Below are 19,791 nucleotides of genomic sequence, written 5' to 3'. Positions count from 1 at the left end.
TATCATTTGTTCCTCCCAATGTCGGTCAGTATCCTGTTGGAACCATAACAGCAAACACGAGCTTACGACGCTTTAGGCGGGCCAACAAATGTGGGCCCCGTCGAAGGGAGTAAGACACCGGTCGCGCAGAAGGGATGATGGTGTTTGAGAAGGAAGAGGGGATGAGAGGGGACGAGGAGGGCGGCCGGCTGCCGGTTGCACGCATCCGGCGCGTGGGGCCACCAACATCGCGGTGGCTACCGGGAAACCGGATGCTGAGGAGTAGGTATTCCGAGAAGGAAAGGGATCGACGCCCCCGCACTTGATATTTGTACCCTACTTTGGTTCCGCGGATGAGACGAAGGATGCTACACGAGGCGAACCATCCTCTCCGTGGCAACAAAAAGATGCGGGTGTGACGATAACAGCCACCAGAAACAAAGAAGAATAAGAGCGAGCAGCAGTCGCGGCAGAGGCAGAGCAAGCCGGGTTCGCGGTGGAAACGAGAAACGTGCGGCGAAGGCTGTGCTTGGGCGGAGACTCCGGAAAACTATAAGCGACCGACACCATACCACACACCGTAGCGTGGGAACTGGGTGTTCATCGGAGAAGAGGAGGAAGGCGTTGCGTTCGCCGGGGTGGGTGGTGGTGGACAAGGGGAGACGGCCTGGCAGGAGCAGGGCGGCTGGGGTCGTACCCCGCGAGCCGGCGGCGGAGGTTAGGGGCCAAGGTCATGTCTTGGTGGCGCAGGAAGGTGGTCTTCCCCGTCAGGCGAGCTTGGCTCGCCGTCTCCTTCCGCGTCAAGTCTCGAAAACACGGTAACCACCAGCGCCCCTCTCTCTCTCTCTCTCTCGTTCACTGTGGTTCTACAGTTAATATTGCTTTATGCTCTGTTTCGAAAGTTAGCAGTAGCAGAGCAGAGAGAAGAAGGCAGGAAGGACTAAAGAGTAAAGAGAGACTAATTTCTGTCCTATAGCCATCTGATGTGTCATTTAGAACTTATCCTTTCTCAAAGTGAAACAGAGTAGATTTGGAGATATCAGGCTCTCTATCTGTCCTATGGTTCTTCACCAGTTCAGCTTGCAAGAAGGCAACAGATTATAACTTCCCTTTCTTGCTCTTCTTTCCAATTTCCTCAATCCAGCCAAATGCAACTGTTCAATCTATCAGCTCGCTTTCGATTTACCGTCCCAAAAAATCAAATAAATAAGAATTTATATATAAAATTTCCTGTTTTAAGTCATCTGACTTCTCGACTCTCTTCTGCTATTTATATTTTGCCCCTCCAAATTCTAATCAACTATATATCAATACATATGTATATCCCTTCAAATGTTTTGGTGTTACAAATATATCCCTTTATCCTTCATAAATTCTACTTCCGATAGTATCTGTCCAATAAACTCGGATTAATCGACATCAACTATTGTTACCATTAATTCTAAGAATAAAATTTCGATAATTAAAATATATCTCATCACTATCATTTATCATTTGATTCTTTGTTTCACAAACTTAGAGAAATAAACACACAAATTATTTATTAAAAGGAAGGCATATGTAAATTGAGGGGGTATTAATGTCAACAGATTTACAGTCAACCATGAAACATGCTCATCGGTTATATATATGCGTGTGTGTGTGTGCGTCTGCCGAGCCAAAACTTAGAGAAAATGGAGGGATGATATATATATATATATATATATATATATATATATATATATATATATATATATATATATATATATTAATGCAATTGAGCTTTATTTTTCTAATGAGGACTACTTGATTCATGATGAATGATGCATTGCACTTTCAGAAGATGGAGAGAAATGTCATATCGGAACATCTCCTAACTTTTCGGGACAAAATATTGTCACGCGTGTTTGCTGAGAGCATCATCATTCACTGAAAAATGAATGCTTTTATTTTCTATATGGTGTATGTAATTACTATAGATAATATGCATTGTACTAATAATATATGGTAGTATTGCAGTGATGGGAAAAAGAAAAATATAGGTTTGGTCGGCTGCATCTTTCATATGGGTGGGTGATCATCCACCGAAGGAATTATGATGCTTAGGTGTTAGGTAGATTGCTCGCTTGGAACTCTCGTCGTGACAGGGTTTTATGTTGGTATGACTCGATACTCCCAACTGGATCATGAGAACATCCTATTAGTTTACGGATGGAGGGGGGGTGCTGTAGCTAAATGTGGCTGGTCAGATCCTACTACAAGCACAGCATCAGTAGCGTGCCATGATCCACTGTTCTCTCTCTCTCTCTCTCTCTTCTTGGAATATGCCAAGAACGAGAATCTGATTCTGATTCGGGGATATGGTCCTAATCCTATTGGGACACAATCATCCTTGATGCCAATTGACTTGGAGGAGCAATAAATGCCCTATATGATGATGATGATGATAATGAATGACTACAGGCTGCTGTAGATGTCATGGTGTGCAAGACATGGGACAGTGCCTTGTCCCAAAGGCTGCTGTTGCATGAAAGATAAAACTAATGGTGGGCTCGCCACTTGTGGGCAGGTGGAGGAATTCTCAAGCTCTACGATGACGTGCAGATGTGTGGATACGAAGATGTGCAGGTCATGTGGGAGATACTGACCAAGTCGGAGATGGAGACATCAAACGGGATGCCGAAGCAGCGCAGGCGATCGCTCTGGCGAGTCTCATCTTGGTATAGCAGATCAACCGCCGCTTCTGCTCCCATCCAAGCTTACGAGTGAAACAGTCAGTACCTGAGAGATCAAACCAAGCATAGATTAGGATTAGGATTAGGATTGGTTCTTCTTCCATGATTCCCAGTCTCATAAGATCACAATTAAGGTATTTGATAGCTGTATAGTTTGTCACAAACCTCGTGTACTTGCTGCTGCTGCTGCTGTTACATGTGCATACCAAACTCGGAAACCTCTCCCCTCCGTTGCATGAGGTGGAAGAAGGGTTTTATGGCTGTCATTAATTGCACCACCTGCTATTGATCTACATGAACCCAAAACCGATGGTGAAGCATCCGACCCCTGTTCACAGTTGGTTTATGTGGTTGTGTGAGTTCTCTGTGTGGACAAAAGGTAATCGAGTCACCATCCAAGATGCATTATTGACTTACAGGCCATGGCACACGGAAAATGACACTCTTCCACTTCCATTCAGTGGCCAAGATCCATACTTCCAACCTCATCACTTTCTCTCAAAGTCCCTTTTGGGCATGCATATCAGTCACAACAGCTTCCCTTTCTTGTTCCCCAAACTCTCCTTGAAGAACCACTGATTCATTCTCTCATCAACTTTCTTGTCAACTGTCGCGAGCACAAGTCCTTTCTTCGTCCGGAGCCTGCTGATCTCTGACTTGCACCTGTTCCGAGATACCGCTCTGCTTCTGCTTTAGATCCTTCGACTTCGAACTCCACTTTCTTTGTATCCTGATCTTGCTTCTTCTCTTGTGGAACTATACTTTCCTTCTTCTGCTGAAGATCTTCAAATCCAGCTTCTAATCCTTCAGATGATCCTGTGCCAACTCCTGCTGATCCATTCTCTGATCAACTTGAAGTTCCTCGCACAGCCGAAGATCCTTATACAGATCCAGCATCTACAACTTTCTGGGATATGCCGGTCTCCCATTGGGAACTACTTCTCCAAAGACACAATCCTAAGGCAGCATCATCCCTGTAAGAGAAATATATGTGCTTGAACATTGAAATAAACTACGATGAGGATGTCCAAAATATTCTTCTAGGATATGGAACAGACTTCGACAATGCAACAGCATGAGACATACCTTTGCCTTCTGCTTGAACAATGTCAGACTCGGTGGCTGGTACCGTCGAAGGTTCTGCCCCACCAAGATAAAGAAAAGGTAACTGAGCAATATCACCAGTTAAGTTGTCAGACAATGAGAAAAATACCAACCAAATAATGATTCAAGAAGAATCTCAAGTCCCATCAAGAAAGAGACGAGGAGAACCATCAAAAAGAAAACGATGGGAAAAAAAAGAAAGAAAAGCTATTCGCAGCACAAACACCATCTCCATAATTCCTTCTGCTAAAAGTTGGATAGTATTTTGATGTTAACAATGACTTTGCATCAAATGCAGTCACACCACAAAAGAAAAAATAGAAAAGAAGAAAATGCATGAGAAAACACATGGACAGCATGATCAAACTTTCGGCGGCGAAAAATATCAGTTGCTCTAAAAGCCTGAAACCAGCTCAGAGCCAAATGTCATGTGCATCAGATGTAAAACACGGTATCAAAATTGCATCCTTGTCAAGATGACAACCATATCAAGTTCAGATATAAAACTCCTTACATGTTGTCACTAGTAAACTCGGCAGATGCAAAAAGTCACTGCCATAAACTAATCAGAACAGCAAAGTATTATGGTGGAACAATCATGTATTGATACTTTATTGAGAAAAATCATCAAGCTACGTGTTATGCACCTACTATTAAATCTAAAACAGCTTAAACTTGAGTATGCACAAAATTCAAACTATCTTCCATTTATTTCTTCAATCTTCTAACTTTGAGTTTCTGTTATCTCCTCGAGTAATGGAGGTATACGACGCAACCAAACCATCCATTACGTCTTTGATTGAATCTCAACAGTGCCCATCAAAATCATATGACAGTCTCAAATACCTGTGATTTTGACGGATGTAGATCCCTCTCGATAATGGATCTCCCATGAGGATCTGAATTCTCATACTTAGAACCAGCCAATAATATGATAGAAATCTCATATGTAACAACTTTGCTGCTGCTGACATAATAGAGTTGAGAACAGTATATTTTGTTGGTATATCATGACATAATAGAGGCGAGAACAGCAGCTGCTGATTCTGTCATTCCTTTCCTGTGATAAACAATTGTAAGGTATATATAAAAACAAGGATCTAAATCTTAACATCATATGGTTCAATGCTTTCAATGCATCTTGACCAGGAGAGATTGCCACATGTATTAGGAGTTTTCAGATGTTGCATATGTGTACTCATTTGATGCTTTCTGGAATAATAAAAAACACAGGAGGCTTGCGAATGCAAATTGTATGGATCCTACTTGGTGAAATTATTCTGACTAGAAACTTGAGATCTTTTAGCTAAGAAATCAGAGAGTTAATTGGAGAATTTTTGAAGAATCCATATGGTACATATGAGAAGCATATATTCTTTCAAGTATAAAAGAATCATATAGAGTAATTCTTCTAGTCAGAATAATATAATTTCACAAAGTAATTTAGTGTGTCACTTCTTAAAAATGCTACAGTAGCATTAATTTTCCAATCAGAAGAAACTTCTGCTAGTTTTCTAATTTGTATCTACAGAAGAAGGCATATCATGCTACATCCAATCTAAAATCAACCTAGCATATGCCATAAAATACAGAATAGAAAAGGCGAAGTACATTGAAGGAAATTCTGAACTATGAGGAGTGCATCAATTGTGATATTTTTAACATCATTTTCGATGTTGTGAAGCATTAAGTTATCAAGCTGACTGAATCAACAACCCTTGGGATCAGAGAAGCACGTCCTTACATTTTTTGGTGCCTTGGGTTGCAAGTATACCACGATGTGATTGCAATATTTCCAAGCTTCTTACATGAAAAAAGGTCTGCTAAACAATTATCCTGTTGCCAAGACAAGTTGAGTTGCACAGAATCATTCGGAAAATGGTCATGGAGATTACATGAGTAAAAGGTTAAATCATACAAGTTCTTGTAGCTTCTGTAGACATTATTAGGTTGCTGAAGATTAACCTAAAACATGAGCATGATGTAGAAAAATGACTAATCATGTAAGCAAGTAACTAAAACAAACTTCATGGTTGTGTGATGAATATGTACTGATAAATTCTCTGTACAAACTACAAGGACATACAGGTTCATGCAGAAGCATGGACAATTGTACATGGAATAACCAAGAATTGTCAAAGCACACATATTTTTCCTCTTTATAAGTCACAACAAGGAAATGATGCTTCTATTTGCTTACTATTTGCTTACAGAAATTGAAGGGCTACAGTGTTCACAGGACATTGTGAAGCTAATATGATAACATCTATACATGGTATATACAGCTGGAAGGAAAGTCAATGCACATTAAAATGGGTTGTTTGAAGTGCACAGAATGGAAGCCAATATGCATAGTAAACTGGAAGTCTTCAGATAAGATAATTCGTTCTAGATCAATTAAAGCATCCTAATAGCTGGAAGGGATACATATGTACTTTTCTGGATAGTAAATCCAGACAAAAAGACTGTAAAAGAGAATGAGATCAGAGCTGACATGATTAAACAGTAAAGAAAGGAATTTGAAAACCATTTGGTCCATTAAACCACTACAGATAGCATAACAGGAAAGAATGATAAAAATTTCAAGGCAATATACCACATGTAATGTATCTTACTTATGATGATGAATGTTTTGCTGGCAAAAAGGATTGTCCTACAAACATTTCCCAAGACATGTAAAAAGGGTAACTGTCTTGGTTGCAGCAACCAGGAATTACGAGAATACTCAAGACATATTCCATAACTTTCTTGGTTTCACCCAAGTAAAAATTAAACTGCACAAATGATATATATCCTTAATCAACAACTATGGGCAGAAAACTTGGGACTTGAAAGCATACCTGTTGATTTGCAGACAAAGATTCATCCAATTCTGGTGACTTCACTTAATCCAAGAAATAACATACATGTTGGAATCATATAATTCGAAAACTTTGTTAGGAAATACAATTGAGCCATGTCCCCTCAATCATGATAATCATGAACATGCAATGATCATGACAATCTACATAAATAGAAAATAGAACTACAAAAATCAGGGCCAGTGTACAAGTGTGCCAGCAGGAGAGTAAAGAAAATGAGGTTGGTCCTTCCTAGTTCGTATGAGTTATTGAGGAAAAAGAAACTTATATGAATCTAGATACTTCCTCTCCGAAGAACCATGGAAGTATCTCTCCACGTATAGCCACAAATCCTTTCTAATTTGCCACAAGTTCCACAAGAAACAAGGAAAAACAATTAAAATGGTGAACAGCATACACAAATATAGATGTATCGCATTCTCAATCTTGGATTGAGAAGCAATTATACCAAGAGAACCTTGAACTTACCTCATTAGTTCCAATAGATAATCTGCAAACCCAACAAAACACATTGCCAGAATCAAAATTAATTACTATTAAGAGTCCATAAATACTTCGTTTTGGACATAAAACCTTCGAAAAGCAGGGACTGGAAAGAGACAGGAAGATGACTAGTCTCGAATCTTGAATATGGAACAAGATAAAGTTGATTCTGACGGTTCTGCACTGGGAGCAAAACTTTGAGACAAGAAGGTTCCAATGAAGATTTGAGTGGATTTTGCAACCAAATATCAACTTAATATTGATTCCCCAAAAGTATGGTGCTAGTAGCTTATCCAGAAAAACATAAAGAAAGAGGGAGAATTTTAACAAAGACCTGGAAGGCTAATTAAAGTATAGTTACCATACATAAGAGTAAGGGCCAAGCCTCCAGGATTCCTTAACATCAAGAATATATCTAATTAGAAAATGAAACATATTTCAAGAAAATGAAGCAAAAGTAGTACAAGAATAAAAATAAAATTTAGAAGAATAAATGGAAATGCATAAGTCTGCTGTGAGCATATGTTCCACGACTCGACATCCAGTTCACAGATTGATGCTTCAGTACATAGCTCTCATTATTACATGGTTGTTTTCTGCTTGGTTATAAATATTACGATATGAAATCATACTATCACATAAGCTGACTTTTAAAATGTCAAATATTTCTACATACAACAATATATAGTCCTTTTAAAAAAATGATTATTTAGGATATAATTTAGCCAATCATTTCAATATTACAACATTATACAAGGTCCTAAACAGCCTGTACTAGTTTAAATAATGATCCATCATATACCCCTTTGGTCTACCACGTGTCTAATATCCCATAGATATATTGCAGAATGCTTCAGTTTCTATAAGCAAATACTACCTCTTTTACACATTTTACAAAGATTTGTGTAACATGGAAGACATGCATCACTCTCTAACCAAGTAATTAATACTTTTGTGTCAAGTGTTTCCTTGGTGAAAGCACAAACATGGATCAGTCAATCAAATCCTAAATTTGTTTATGCTCTTTAGGATTTATATAAATTCAGGAGCAACTAACCAAGGCATCATATCAAACAACTAAGTTTTGGCAAGAAAAATGTGCTCTATTTTTTTCAACTCTCGATCACAATTGTCACAAATCAGGACAAAAGTGTAGGAAAACTAAACCATGGGAGTAGCATCAACCAAATATATGGAAAGCATTAGAATAAGACAATTAGATTGAACTCTGTAAAGAAAAGATACATAGAACTTCTCCACATGGTTTCTTATAAGTTGATTATATTGGGATAACCCAAACATATCTTCCTAAACAATCATTAACAAGAGACTGCCACTATCAAGATTACCCAAGCAACTTATCCAATAAAGAATAAATACACTGCAATCTCATGAGAACTGACAAAATTGATTTTACCTATAACAAAGTTACATATTAGTTTCCTGCAAAACTGATTTCCGAACATTCTGTAAACCATATGAAAGTTTGTAATCTCTGGTTCTGGTGGACCTTATGGATTCAAAACATCCAGCAATGTACCAAATTGGTAAAACTTAACTTTCTTCAAAGTTCAGGCATTGACTGATTTGATGAAGATGATTCATTTGAATCCGCTAAGTATATTATAAAAGAATTTTGCCCCAAACAAAAACAATGCTCCACAGAGAGATGACAAGCAGCCACAGTAAACCACCCTTGAGGTTCTTAAAATCCACCAAACAAAAATTTGACAGATACAAAGCTACCCCTGGAATTGACTTTCCTTATTCTTTATATGAACGGATGCATATCTTCTCAAGTAGCAGTGGCCAATCTTCACCAAGTTGCTGTGGGTTCAACTCCATTGCCACCCTTAAATCCTGCAGAGATATCAAACTCTGTGTTTTCAGCCTCTGCAAGTTGCCTGAAGACCTACCACTATTCTGTACATGCATGTGATTTCCAGACCAAACACCATTAATCGGCTTCTCTTGTGCTTGCTGCTTGAAGACTGAAGGCTTTGTTTGATCATGACCTGACCTTATTCCTAATAATTCAACACATGACCTAATTAGAAGCTTCAAATAAACATCTAAGCCATTATTTAATAGATTAGAGGAGTCCAATGTGACTCCTTCCAAGCCATGGGCTTCTGCTATTTTCTCCATCCTTCTCTTTAGAGACTCAGTATGGCATAACTCTCCACAATGATAGTTACTACTATGATTACTGCTGCTAGAAGTAATTAAGGGCAAAGATCTTTGTGCCCCACCCAAACTTGCAGGACAGAAAGGGATCCCAAGTGGAGCCTGAAGAGGACCTCTCTTGAAATTCAAATCATCAGCTTGTTCCAACTCATCCATCCCTTCCATGACTACAAACTCAACTGAACCCTTGTGCTCTACATAAGCTTGATCATGAGGTGTCCTATTTTCTCTCCGCAGTCTCTTTACAGGATGCTCCAAGGGGACACCTTGATGATGCTGCATTGGTCTCTTCAAATCACAAGGGCCAAGAACACCATTCTCTTGGGTGACATTCTCATCTAAGGACACCAAAGACTGATAAGAAGTCGCATCCATTCCTCCATTCTGTCCAAGAGAACTAGGACGATCTTTGATCCTCCGGTCTCGGATGCATGACCTAGCCTTGCGAGGGGATGGAGGTAAGATGTTCCCATTGCACCCTAATGTGTGCTTTGCGGTCGGTGCTGTCAAATGGTTAACGACGCTTTCGTCTTGAGATGAGTTCTTTCCAACCGATTCAACAGACTTTGGAGCATCCTTCTCAAGGCCAAGTGAAGGTGGGTGTTTTGCCAGAAAGGCATTCTTGAGGATCGAGCGAATAAGATGGTTGTGCAAAGGTATATTCTCGCGCCCGAGTATCAAAAGACAATACTTGTTGAAATCTGGTTTGCTCAGCTTTTGTGCCAACAACTGATTCACATAGCCGAAATATCGCTTGGAGCGCTCAGGGCCGAGCTTTTTAGCTATCTGCAACTTGAGGTCACCGAGATTGATCCGGGTATGCTGAGAAGGCTGCGGCATCGGCGTTGGCATCTCTCAATGCACGGGGGCCATACAACTCACCAGATCAACAAAATTAGTGTTCTTCGTTTCTTCCACCCTCTTATCTCAAACCCAAAGAAAAGAAACTAAATCTCGATCCACTTCCAGCGGATTCAGCAAGTCATAACCAATATCCTTCTCCTCAGCTTAAACAACCGGTCGAAAATCCCATCTCAGGGCGCGGGAGCAAAACCCTAGAGCAAGCAGGGACTACAAAGATCCACTTGGCAAGCAATGATCCCCAGCTTGAACCAACTCGAAAGGCCTCCCACGAGAAGGGAATTGCGATCGAGCTGGATCAAAACCCTAGAGGGACTGAATCCAACTAGAGGATACACGAAATCCGCGGCCGGAAGCTCGAGAAAGATCCCGTATCTGCAGACGGAATGCTCGTTGAAGACCGCTCCGAAGATCGATTTCGTGCTCTGCGAACGAAAGACCAACTTCAGCGACGCGGATCGCGCTCGGAGATGGAAGGCGGGAGGGAGAGATTTCAAAGAGAGAGCGACGGAGAAGGAAGCAAGGGGGCGAAGCGAGCGAGGAACGATCGAACCTCGGGGGTAGGAGTGGCAGGAGGAGCGCCGGCGAAGGGGACCCTGCGATTCCAAGCTCGAAGCGACCTCGAATTCTCCCTTCTTCCTCTCACCCTCCCTCTCCCTCTTCTATTTCCTCTTCCTCTTCGGCTTCGTTAAATCTTCTTCTTCTTCTTCTCCTTCGCTTCGTCGGCTCGTCGCGACTTCGTGTCTCTCTCGCGCGGTGGTGTGATTTGGATTGGATTTCACCGTGACGACTCTTTTTCGATCTCTGCAAACACACGATAAGAAAAACACAAAATGGAAAGAAAGAAGAGAAAACATTAACACTCGCTCTTTCTTTCTTTATTTTTCTTTTAGTGTGTCGCAAATAATAATAATAATAATAATAATAATAATAATAATAATAATAATAATAATAATAATGTCTCTATGTTTGTAATGGGCATATTTATATAAAATAAGAGGAAAAAAAAATCTGATAACTAAATATTTAATTCGAAAAGACACTATTATTAGGGATAGTTGTGATTGTTGAGGTGATTTGGTGTGAAGGGGTTTGCACAAAAATTAAAGCTTGCTTGTGTCACAACCGATCGAAGGAGGAGGTCATCATGTTGTTTATGAGGATTGAATGGTTTTGGTCATTCCTGTGTCTGCATGAGGAAGGAAGAATAAGTGTGGGCAGGAGACATCTTTCTAGTTGTAACCTGCTTCCCAACTGAAGCATGTCTGAAGCATAGAATGTTCTAACTGGGAGAGAGAGAGAGAGAAAAGTACATGGAATATTTCCAAATGTGAATATCTAGAGGGATGGGACAGATTCAATGCATGTCATTCAGGTGCTTGCAGGAATTTGAAGTATAAATGTGACATAACCAATTTAGGGGGTTTATTGTCTCAACCAAGATAGATTTGGCTCATTCCCACCAAACAGGTGATGAGCTCACAAGCAGGCCACTGAAGCTATGCTGTTGGATAAAAACACATCACATGATGCAGGCAGAGAAGACATCCCTGCGATGCTCAAATTTGATTTGCATGCAATTGTCATCAAGATATGGAAAGTGAACAATGATGTAATCTCAAGATGTGATTTGAAGCTATTCAAAAACCACTGTAGGAAGTATATGTTTGGGTTCACTATGAAGGAACAAACCGTCTTCAACACGGTTCAATAATATCAAGTACATTCCGTGCCGAAGAAGGATTAATAGCAGTCAGAAGCAAATTGTGACAAGTGTGAAGCAGAAAGAAAATGAGACTCCTATTATTTTGATTTATATCTGCATCAAAGTCGAGCAGAAAGGCCATTTTCCTGGCTCACGTGACATGGAAGGAGTTCGGAAAGAAAACTAGTAGAACGACTACAATGGCACTTATGCAGGCCTCGAAGACACTATACTAACTAAAAACAGAAAGGTCTTCCTCTTGCTCCATGCTCGGAATGCCTGCTCCCATTACACCGTGTAATGCTGCTGGATGTTGTCGATGTCAAGCCCCTTGAGCTTGACCACTGATTCTACATGACCCTTCAGAGTATTCAGCTCCCGAATCCTACAAATGAGCACAAGATCAGAGACCTCAGAATTGGTATTGCGTCACACTTTTGATTTTTTATTACTTCAGTTCTTGTGACTTAGCTATAGAGTTGTTCTCATTATGTAAAGTAAATCCGGTTGAAAATGCAATACCTTGCAATCTCAGCTCGTCGTTTGGCTTGCTCAGCAATCTCTGAAAGTTCTCTATAGCTGCTCTTCTCTGAGAAGAGATTGGCAGTTTCAGGAGGTTGGAGTCCATGCAGAGTTCTTTGTGCCATGGCCCATTGAGCTTCCCTTTCTTCCCTACCATAATCCTTCTTGGTAGTGAATGCAGTCTGTAAATTTTGAACAAGTTAAGCAACTAGGAATAAGTTAATTAAATGGACATCAGCTCAACAGACAAGGATGTAGAGATACCTTGTTCTCCAGGAGGTTATCCCATGCCTTTCCACTCAAAATGTAGCGGATGGCAAATTTGAACCAGTCAAGAGGGAAGAAGAAAACAACACTGTATAGCCAGATAACTCCAGCCCATCCCCATCCTATACCTTTTATCCGTGCAAAGCCCCAGTCAGCATAGACAGCTATCAGCGTTGCAACCTGCCAGAAGAATTTCAGATACAGAAGAATGATCAAAGAGTTGAATCCAAATCATGGTAATCTCTTCCAGAAAAAGTGCAGTGGAACATGATCTAGTAGCTTGCGGATCGAAAACATTTAAACAAATATTATATTGATTAATTATTATTTCAAAGGAAAACCAGTGAACTTTATTTACCCTTTTATGAATATTTGTTAACAGCTTTGCATTAAAGGTTTCCCACATATCAAGATTGATACTGTGCATATTGAAGTAGTCATCTTAGAAAAACATGTTGTGAAAAGAAAGGGTAAATAGTGAAATATAGTCCTACAAGCAAAGCAATATGAAAGAGATAAGAAGATCATATTGTTAAGGATTCATGAGAGGAAGGAACTTACAAGTTGAGCAATAATGAAGGCACTGACTAAGAGAAGTCCAGGGCGTTCAATAAAACACCAGCCGCGTGATCGAGTAACAAAAATAAGTGCCTGACTAACAATACTAACTTGCAGGTACAAAGCAGACATCATCTCATCTTCACTTTGCCTCAGTGATCTGACCTTAAATTTATCCTGCCAAGATATAACCAGAAATCATGTTATATATAGCAATGTTCAGTAGATTAAAATTTATTTTATCTCAGCTATAATCAACAAGCTAACACGTGTAAGTAGGCATGATATATTGAGAATTTCATGATATGGCATGGAGGGGAGAAATGCCAGCTGTGTTATAATAGAAAATTTATGCTATATATGAGGGACAAATCTTTGTGTTGCAAGCTTTACATAATTCTGACAAAAAAGAACTCTAACAGAACTTCAATATTCATTTTTTCTCATTCGAAAAGAAGTATGAAATTACTCACAGAGAAGAAGTCAGTTTCTTTCATGGCCCAGAAGAATATAACAGTCATCAGTGCCAAATAACTGCCAAACACAACGCCGGTAGCAAAGATCTCTTTTAACTTCCAACTATCAGGCATTGGAGATGGTTTCACTCGATCCTTCGAGATTGTCATGATTGTTCCTGCATTTGTAAAATGACAACAGGAAAATATTTCAGAATAACCACAATGAAAATCAGAAACAATATTGTGCCCAAACCAAGTGACTATGTCATCTGAACTTACCATCGTTTAGAATGGCAATGATCAGAACCATGAAAGGTGAGAAGTCAAACTTCCATATTAGTGCAATAAGCATAAATCCAAGCTGCGATAATTTAAAGCCATTAAGATTCAGACATAGAGAGAGAAAGAGGATAAATTGGAAAAAACATAATTGCATGCTTCTACTGGAGGGCATGGTTAGATAAATACTTACCACGATACGAATGGTGATGGAGACAGCATAAATCTGCAGTTCAACAAGATCATAAAGCTAAGTCAGAATTATATAACAATCATGAAAAGAACTAAAGGAACAGCATTAGCGGTTGTTACGTACAGTGTAATTCTTCATCCTCTGGAAAATAGCACGGCTGGTAAGCACGGCACTGATGATCACACTAAGACCAGGTTCAGTGAGGACAATGTCAGAAGCACTTCTAGCGGCATCTGTAGCATCAGCAACAGCAATCCCAATATCAGCCTTCTTGAGAGCAGGGGCATCATTAACTCCGTCTCCAGTCATTCCACAAATGTGCTTCTTCTCCTGCAACTTCTTCACAATTTCATACTTGTGCTCTGTTCAGAAAGGAAAAGGTTCAATAGCTAGCTCAAGATTTAGAATCACAATAGCAATAACATAAGAAGATCAAGCCCACCTGGAAACACCCCTGCAAACCCATCAGCCTTCTCTATTAGTTCATCTACGGGAAGTGCAGCTATTGATGCATCCTTATTTTGGCCAAGCAATGAAGAGGAAGGGTACATGTTGGTTCCCATTCCGAGTCTTCGACCTGTTTCCTTAGCTATGGCAAGTTGGTCACCTGGATAGGAATAATTATGTTAGGAAAAGAAGACAAATCCACGCAATGGCGATAAAAGATAGCCCAATTACCAGTAATCATCTTCACATTGACACCAAGGTTGAGAGCCCTTCGAATAGTTTCCGCACTGTCATGCCTTGGAGGATCAAATAGAGGCAACAAACCAACGAATTGCCATGGCCTCCCTGGACTCTCCTTGGACTTCTCTGGAACTTCCTGCATAACAGAAAATATTTGTTGTGAGCAATACTATATTTGCTCCAGTAGCAATTTGAATTACTGAGAGAAAAAAGTAGACCTGTCTCGCAACAGCTAGTGATCGCAACCCGCGTTCAGCAAACTTGTCAATAACAGAATGAACCTTATTCCTGACGTCTTCCTTGCAGTTGCAAAGGCTCAAAATCTAATCCAAGGGGAAGAGTTAATTATTCTTGAAAGCGATAATGCGTTCTGAATAAATTGAATGCACAAGTTTCCTTAGAAAATTGAGGTTAAAAGAAGATGATGAAAACAATTTACCTGTTCTGGAGCACCTTTGCTCACACGATGCCAGTTGCCATCAGCATCAATGTAGGTGAGAGCAGTTCTTTTGTCGACGGGGTTGAAAGGAAGAAAATGTACTTCCCTGATACCTGCCCTCGCCTGCACATTAGATATTAAAACATTATCCAAACCTAGCATAAATCATCCAAAATTGTGAACGTAGAACATGTCATCAATTATTTATCCTGCCAAAAGCAACCAATGAACTACCTCTTTTGGGTCCGCAAGCATCCCGACCATGGCAGCATCAATGGCATCTTGATTCTCCGTCCTTGATGCTCTCGCTGCCAATAAGACCACATGTTCCTTATCCACACCCTTGGCAAAGACCTCGATGAGGTTCTTGTCAACGCTCAGCTTGTTGAGGGTTAGCGTCCCAGTCTTGTCACTGCAGAGAACGTCCATGCCGGCCATCTCCTCTATTGCAGTCATCCTCTTCGTGATGGCGCCTTGCTCAGAGAGCCTGTGGGACCCGATGGCCATGGTCACCGACAAGACCGTGGGCATAGCGATCGGAATACCTCCGATCAAGAGGACCAAGAGATTGTCGATCCCATCCCTGTATCTTCGGTGCTGGATCGGGTACATGACGATGATCTCCACGATCATCCCAACCGCGATAGAGCAGATGCAGAAATTCCCAATGGCCGTGAGCACCTTCTGGAAATGGCCGACTTGGTTCGTGCTATCAACGAGATGGGCCGCTTTCCCGAAGAAAGTGTGCACACCGGTGGCGATGACAACGGCCTCGATCTCACCCTGCTTGCAGGTCGACCCGGAGAACACCTCATCTCCGGGGTTCTTAGTGACAGGGAGGGACTCTCCGGTCAACGCAGATTGGTCAATCTTCAAAGGATCTCCTTCGAGGAGGCGGGCATCGGCAGGGACGATATCTCCAAGTTTTATGCTGATAATATCACCAGGAACCAGAATCGCTGCGTCCTCCTCCATCCAGCGGCCATCTCTGAGCACCTGCGGGCATCAAATCATCCATATGGATAAACCGAAAAGACCTCAGAAATTGAAGGGAGCTCGTTGACTTTGCATCACAAGGCTGAGAACCGGTCCATACCTTCGTTTTGGGGGCAAGGCCAGCCATCAGAGCGGCGGCAGCATTGCCGGCGTTGTTTTCTTCAATGAAACTGATGGTGGAGTTGATCACGAGCAACACAACGATACCAACGAAGTCTTGCCAGTCTGGGGGCTTTCCACTGCCGTTGGCCAAGGCGATGGCCATGATGGCGGCCATTTCCATCACCCACGAGAGCGGGTTCCACATGAACCCCAGAAATTTGAGAATTTTGCTCTCCTGCACATCAAGAACGCCTCCATCTTTCAGTGAAAACAGTAGCAGAATAAACGAAAGCAGATTTTAGAACCACATGAGTTCAAGGAAAGAAAAAATTTGACCTTTTTTTCTTCGAGTTTGTTGGGGCCGAAGATTTGGAGCCGATTGGCCCCCTCCGTCGACGAGAGACCTTCCCGAGTACATTTCAGCTGCTCGAAAACCTCCTCGATCGGAATGCGTTCCTGAGGTCGGAGAAAGGTGAGATATTATCAACCAAAATGAAACAGAAGAATTCCGTGAAAGGCTGGACTTCTCGTGATATGTCTTGTCAGATTCTCGAGAGAACATCAACATCGCGTGAATCAGCAGCAAAAAGCTTCGTAATTTACTACTTAATCTTCCAAAAGAAGCACAGCGGTGCTGGAATCAATTCCGGTGGAACCATTCGCTGGGGTGTCGACGCCGTCCAAAATAGAAATTTGTTTGTACCCATCCCATATTTTATTTTTAGTGACGGCACACCGTGAAACACTAGTGCGAACACGATCGAGGATCAAACGGCAGAGGAGGCAAATCGGTTCACGGATCTCGGAACGAAATTAGAGAATCCTTTTGGCTTCAGTGACAGCCGACACGGCGAGATACAAGGAGCAGGAGGGGGAAGACGGACAGGCGGAGGGACGGAAAGGTACGAACGGGAAGTACTCGGAAATCTCCCAAACGAGGTGCAGCAGAAGCGAGACCACCACCACATCTTTGTCTTTAACACAAACAAAAACGAGCTCTAAAACAACGAACGATATTCTCACTACTTGGTTTTTATTTTTGGTATGAAGAACACAAAAAAGAGTAACTTTTAATGGCCTCTTTTCCTATTCTCTACCTACTATTTACTCGGTTCTCCCTTCCATGAAGATCAACGAGAAGCCAAAGAAAATTAATGAGACCTTCAAGTACTAAACAGTACGGCAACATCTAAACTATGTTTAAGAAAGCAAATTAAGCAGAAAAAGAAGGGGGAAAAAAAAAGGAAATCGTCGAGTCAGAAGAACTGAAGAAGCAGAAATTGTTCGAGTCTCAAATACGACGATAAAATCTCGAGCAAATGCAACATGGACGAGCATAGACGAGACGATAAGACAGATCTGAAAAAAGATTCCACTACATCAATCGATTCTTGCAATCGAATACCGTCGAGATCCAGCGATCGAGAGAATAGGAGGAGTCGCTCACCAGATCAACGGTCTCGTTCTTGATCTCATCCAAGCTAATCGCCTTGTCCCCGGCCATCTCTTCTCCCCCTCGAACTCCGACCCACCAAAAAGAAGAAGAACTACAACGAGAATCCCTAAAGCACCCAAGGGGCAACCATTACCAAGGACTTTCTCTCACTATCGCTCTCTCCACCCCGCCACACCCACGCACAAGATGGAGGAGAAGGATAGAAGAAGAGCTTAGCAAGTGGAGAATGGTAGCCCGACTCCAAACGCCATCCTTTTATAGTCCCCGTTCCGCTCCTGCTCCTCTTTGCGGGCCCCGCCGCCACCCATCGTTTACCTACTGACGTGGCGGGCACCCCGGGGGCCTTCCCTGAGAGCGCATCGGTCAAACCTTTTCGCGTGGGAAACCTAAGAGTTACAGATCAACGGTGATGCCTCGCCCCGCATAGAACCTGCAATCTCGTCGAGCAGCGTGATTTAAACCAAAGCGGCGAGTCCAAGTCCACCACCTGCCGAACCTTAGCGCACCGGGTGGGGCCCGAGGCTAATGAGGCCACGTGGTGGAAGCATCGTTTCTCCGGTATTTGACTTCAGACGGTGGGGGCCGCAACGCGTAATGGTATACGTAATAAAATAAGGTAACTTCTGAGTAATTTGGTTGCAGGGGGTGGTGTCTTCTTCCACCTCGATGGGAGCGTGATTAGCTGATGGTGGGCCGGTTCCATGTTAGGCGACGAATCTCAGCCGTTGATTCGTGCGGGTAAACCGGGTTTCCTCCGACCGTTCGCGACCCCATAAGACGTTGAACCGACCCTCGGCGGATCCGAGTTTTTTAGTTTTCGTATGCAACAAGATTCATATTTATATAAGGTTTGCATGTGATGCCATTTGCCACCTTACTAAGAAGGTAAGAAACGCCTATTTCCAAAAAAAAAAAAAAATTTCAAAAATTTTTATAATTTTTATATAAAAATAATTTAATTCTTAATAGAACTCATCGAGTCCGTAAGTTCGCGAGGAATTATTCATTTTGGGTGATGGGTGAATCCGTACGATTTTATTCTTTTCGAAACATGTGATCTTTAAAAGATACTTTTGAGGGTAAGAGAGATCAGACAGATTTAGGAGTCCTTAGTTCTTATACTCCTTAACCAACGTTGGACTAAATGGTCTTATCATAAATAAAATTATTATTTATAAAAAATAAAATTTTTTTTATAAATGAAATTATATATATGATTGAATATAAAAAAGTAGGTTCCAAACATTTTGCAACTCAAGAGGAGACTAGTTTAGATTTATTAGAAGGGCATTATGAATATAAAACTTATACAATCCATACATAATAATAATAATAAGTCTTCCAAGGCGTTGTAAGGTGATGCATTACTGTGCTGGCAATGTGTATGGCTGACGCATACACAAAATAATGTGCTTTGGTAGGGACCACGAAGTTGAATCTAATCAATGCCACACTGTCATAAATTGGGACACTCGTTTGCGTGTGTAATGAATTAAGCGTTTTTTAGCTGTGCACTTTTTTTTATAGGAAAAAACAAAAAAAAGTACTTTTAATAAAAATATGTTTCTGGTCAAAATAAACCAGAAAATTGTAGTATAATAATCAGGAATAATTATCAAGATAATAATTGAAATAAAATAAGATGAATTAAGAGAATAATCATACGTTATTAAGAATTATAAAAGTCAGATTATATATATATATATATATTACATTTCAAGGAAGATTAAGCTATTATTATGATTCATATTAATACTGATTAATCTGACTAAATCGTCTGTTAATATCGTCTATAGAAATAATAATAATAATAATAACAACAGCGACTTGATATGAAATGTATATTCGGGTAGCTGTTTTCATATTAATATTTGGGCATAACTGTGAGCCAAGCAAAAGACACAAATGCATATATTGACCTTAAAATATATGACATCTTT

At 40.9% G+C, this 19,791-nt stretch overlaps 2 protein-coding genes and 1 long non-coding RNA gene across 3 annotated transcripts; 1 reads left to right on the top strand and 2 right to left on the bottom strand.

Moving 5' to 3' along the window:
* Positions 1-356: 356 nt before the first annotated feature.
* Positions 357-2,959, top strand: LOC103981993 (uncharacterized). The gene is made up of 2 exons (XR_010486160.1): positions 357-797; positions 2,528-2,959. It is a non-coding gene; the product is annotated as an uncharacterized LOC103981993 (long non-coding RNA).
* Positions 2,960-8,496: 5,537 nt separating this feature from the next.
* Positions 8,497-10,990, bottom strand: LOC135610528 (uncharacterized). Its single transcript, XM_065105151.1, has 2 exons — positions 10,743-10,990; positions 8,497-10,614 (listed from the first exon to the last, which is right to left on the bottom strand). The coding sequence occupies exon 2, from the start codon at positions 10,178-10,180 to the stop codon at positions 8,906-8,908; it is 1,275 nt and encodes a 424-aa protein (XP_064961223.1). The 5' UTR covers positions 10,181-10,614; positions 10,743-10,990; the 3' UTR covers positions 8,497-8,905.
* An 812-nt stretch (positions 10,991-11,802) lies between these two features.
* On the bottom strand, positions 11,803-18,065 carry LOC135610527 (plasma membrane ATPase-like). Its single transcript, XM_065105150.1, has 16 exons — positions 17,843-18,065; positions 16,732-16,851; positions 16,394-16,630; positions 15,532-16,293; positions 15,298-15,420; positions 15,077-15,181; positions 14,850-14,994; positions 14,614-14,778; positions 14,295-14,533; positions 14,172-14,204; positions 13,979-14,060; positions 13,715-13,875; positions 13,245-13,418; positions 12,681-12,863; positions 12,417-12,598; positions 11,803-12,279 (listed from the first exon to the last, which is right to left on the bottom strand). The coding sequence occupies exons 1-16, from the start codon at positions 17,897-17,899 to the stop codon at positions 12,183-12,185; spliced, it is 2,865 nt and encodes a 954-aa protein (XP_064961222.1). The 5' UTR covers positions 17,900-18,065; the 3' UTR covers positions 11,803-12,182.
* Positions 18,066-19,791: the final 1,726 nt, after the last annotated feature.

The sequence above is a fragment of the Musa acuminata genome, chromosome BXJ2-4, assembly GCF_036884655.1.
Source record: "Musa acuminata AAA Group cultivar baxijiao chromosome BXJ2-4, Cavendish_Baxijiao_AAA, whole genome shotgun sequence".
Classification (NCBI taxonomy): Eukaryota; Viridiplantae; Streptophyta; class Magnoliopsida; order Zingiberales; family Musaceae; genus Musa; species Musa acuminata.
The sequence above is the reverse complement of the archived record's forward strand: the minus strand, read 5'-3'. Positions and strand labels throughout refer to the sequence as shown.

Coding starts and splice junctions, on each gene's coding strand:
- LOC135610528 (XM_065105151.1), bottom strand. CDS start 10,180: ATGCCAACGCCGATGCCGCAGCCTTCTCAGCATACCCGGATCAATCTC.
- LOC135610527 (XM_065105150.1), bottom strand. CDS start 17,899: ATGGCCGGGGACAAGGCGATTAGCTTGGATGAGATCAAGAACGAGACC. Junction 16,294..16,393: donor GCCTTGCCCCCAAAACGAAG/GTATGGACCGGT, acceptor TGATGCCCGCAG/GTGCTCAGAGATGGCCGCTG. Junction 13,419..13,714: donor AAGAAACTGACTTCTTCTCT/GTGAGTAATTTC, acceptor ATATCTTGGCAG/GATAAATTTAAGGTCAGATC.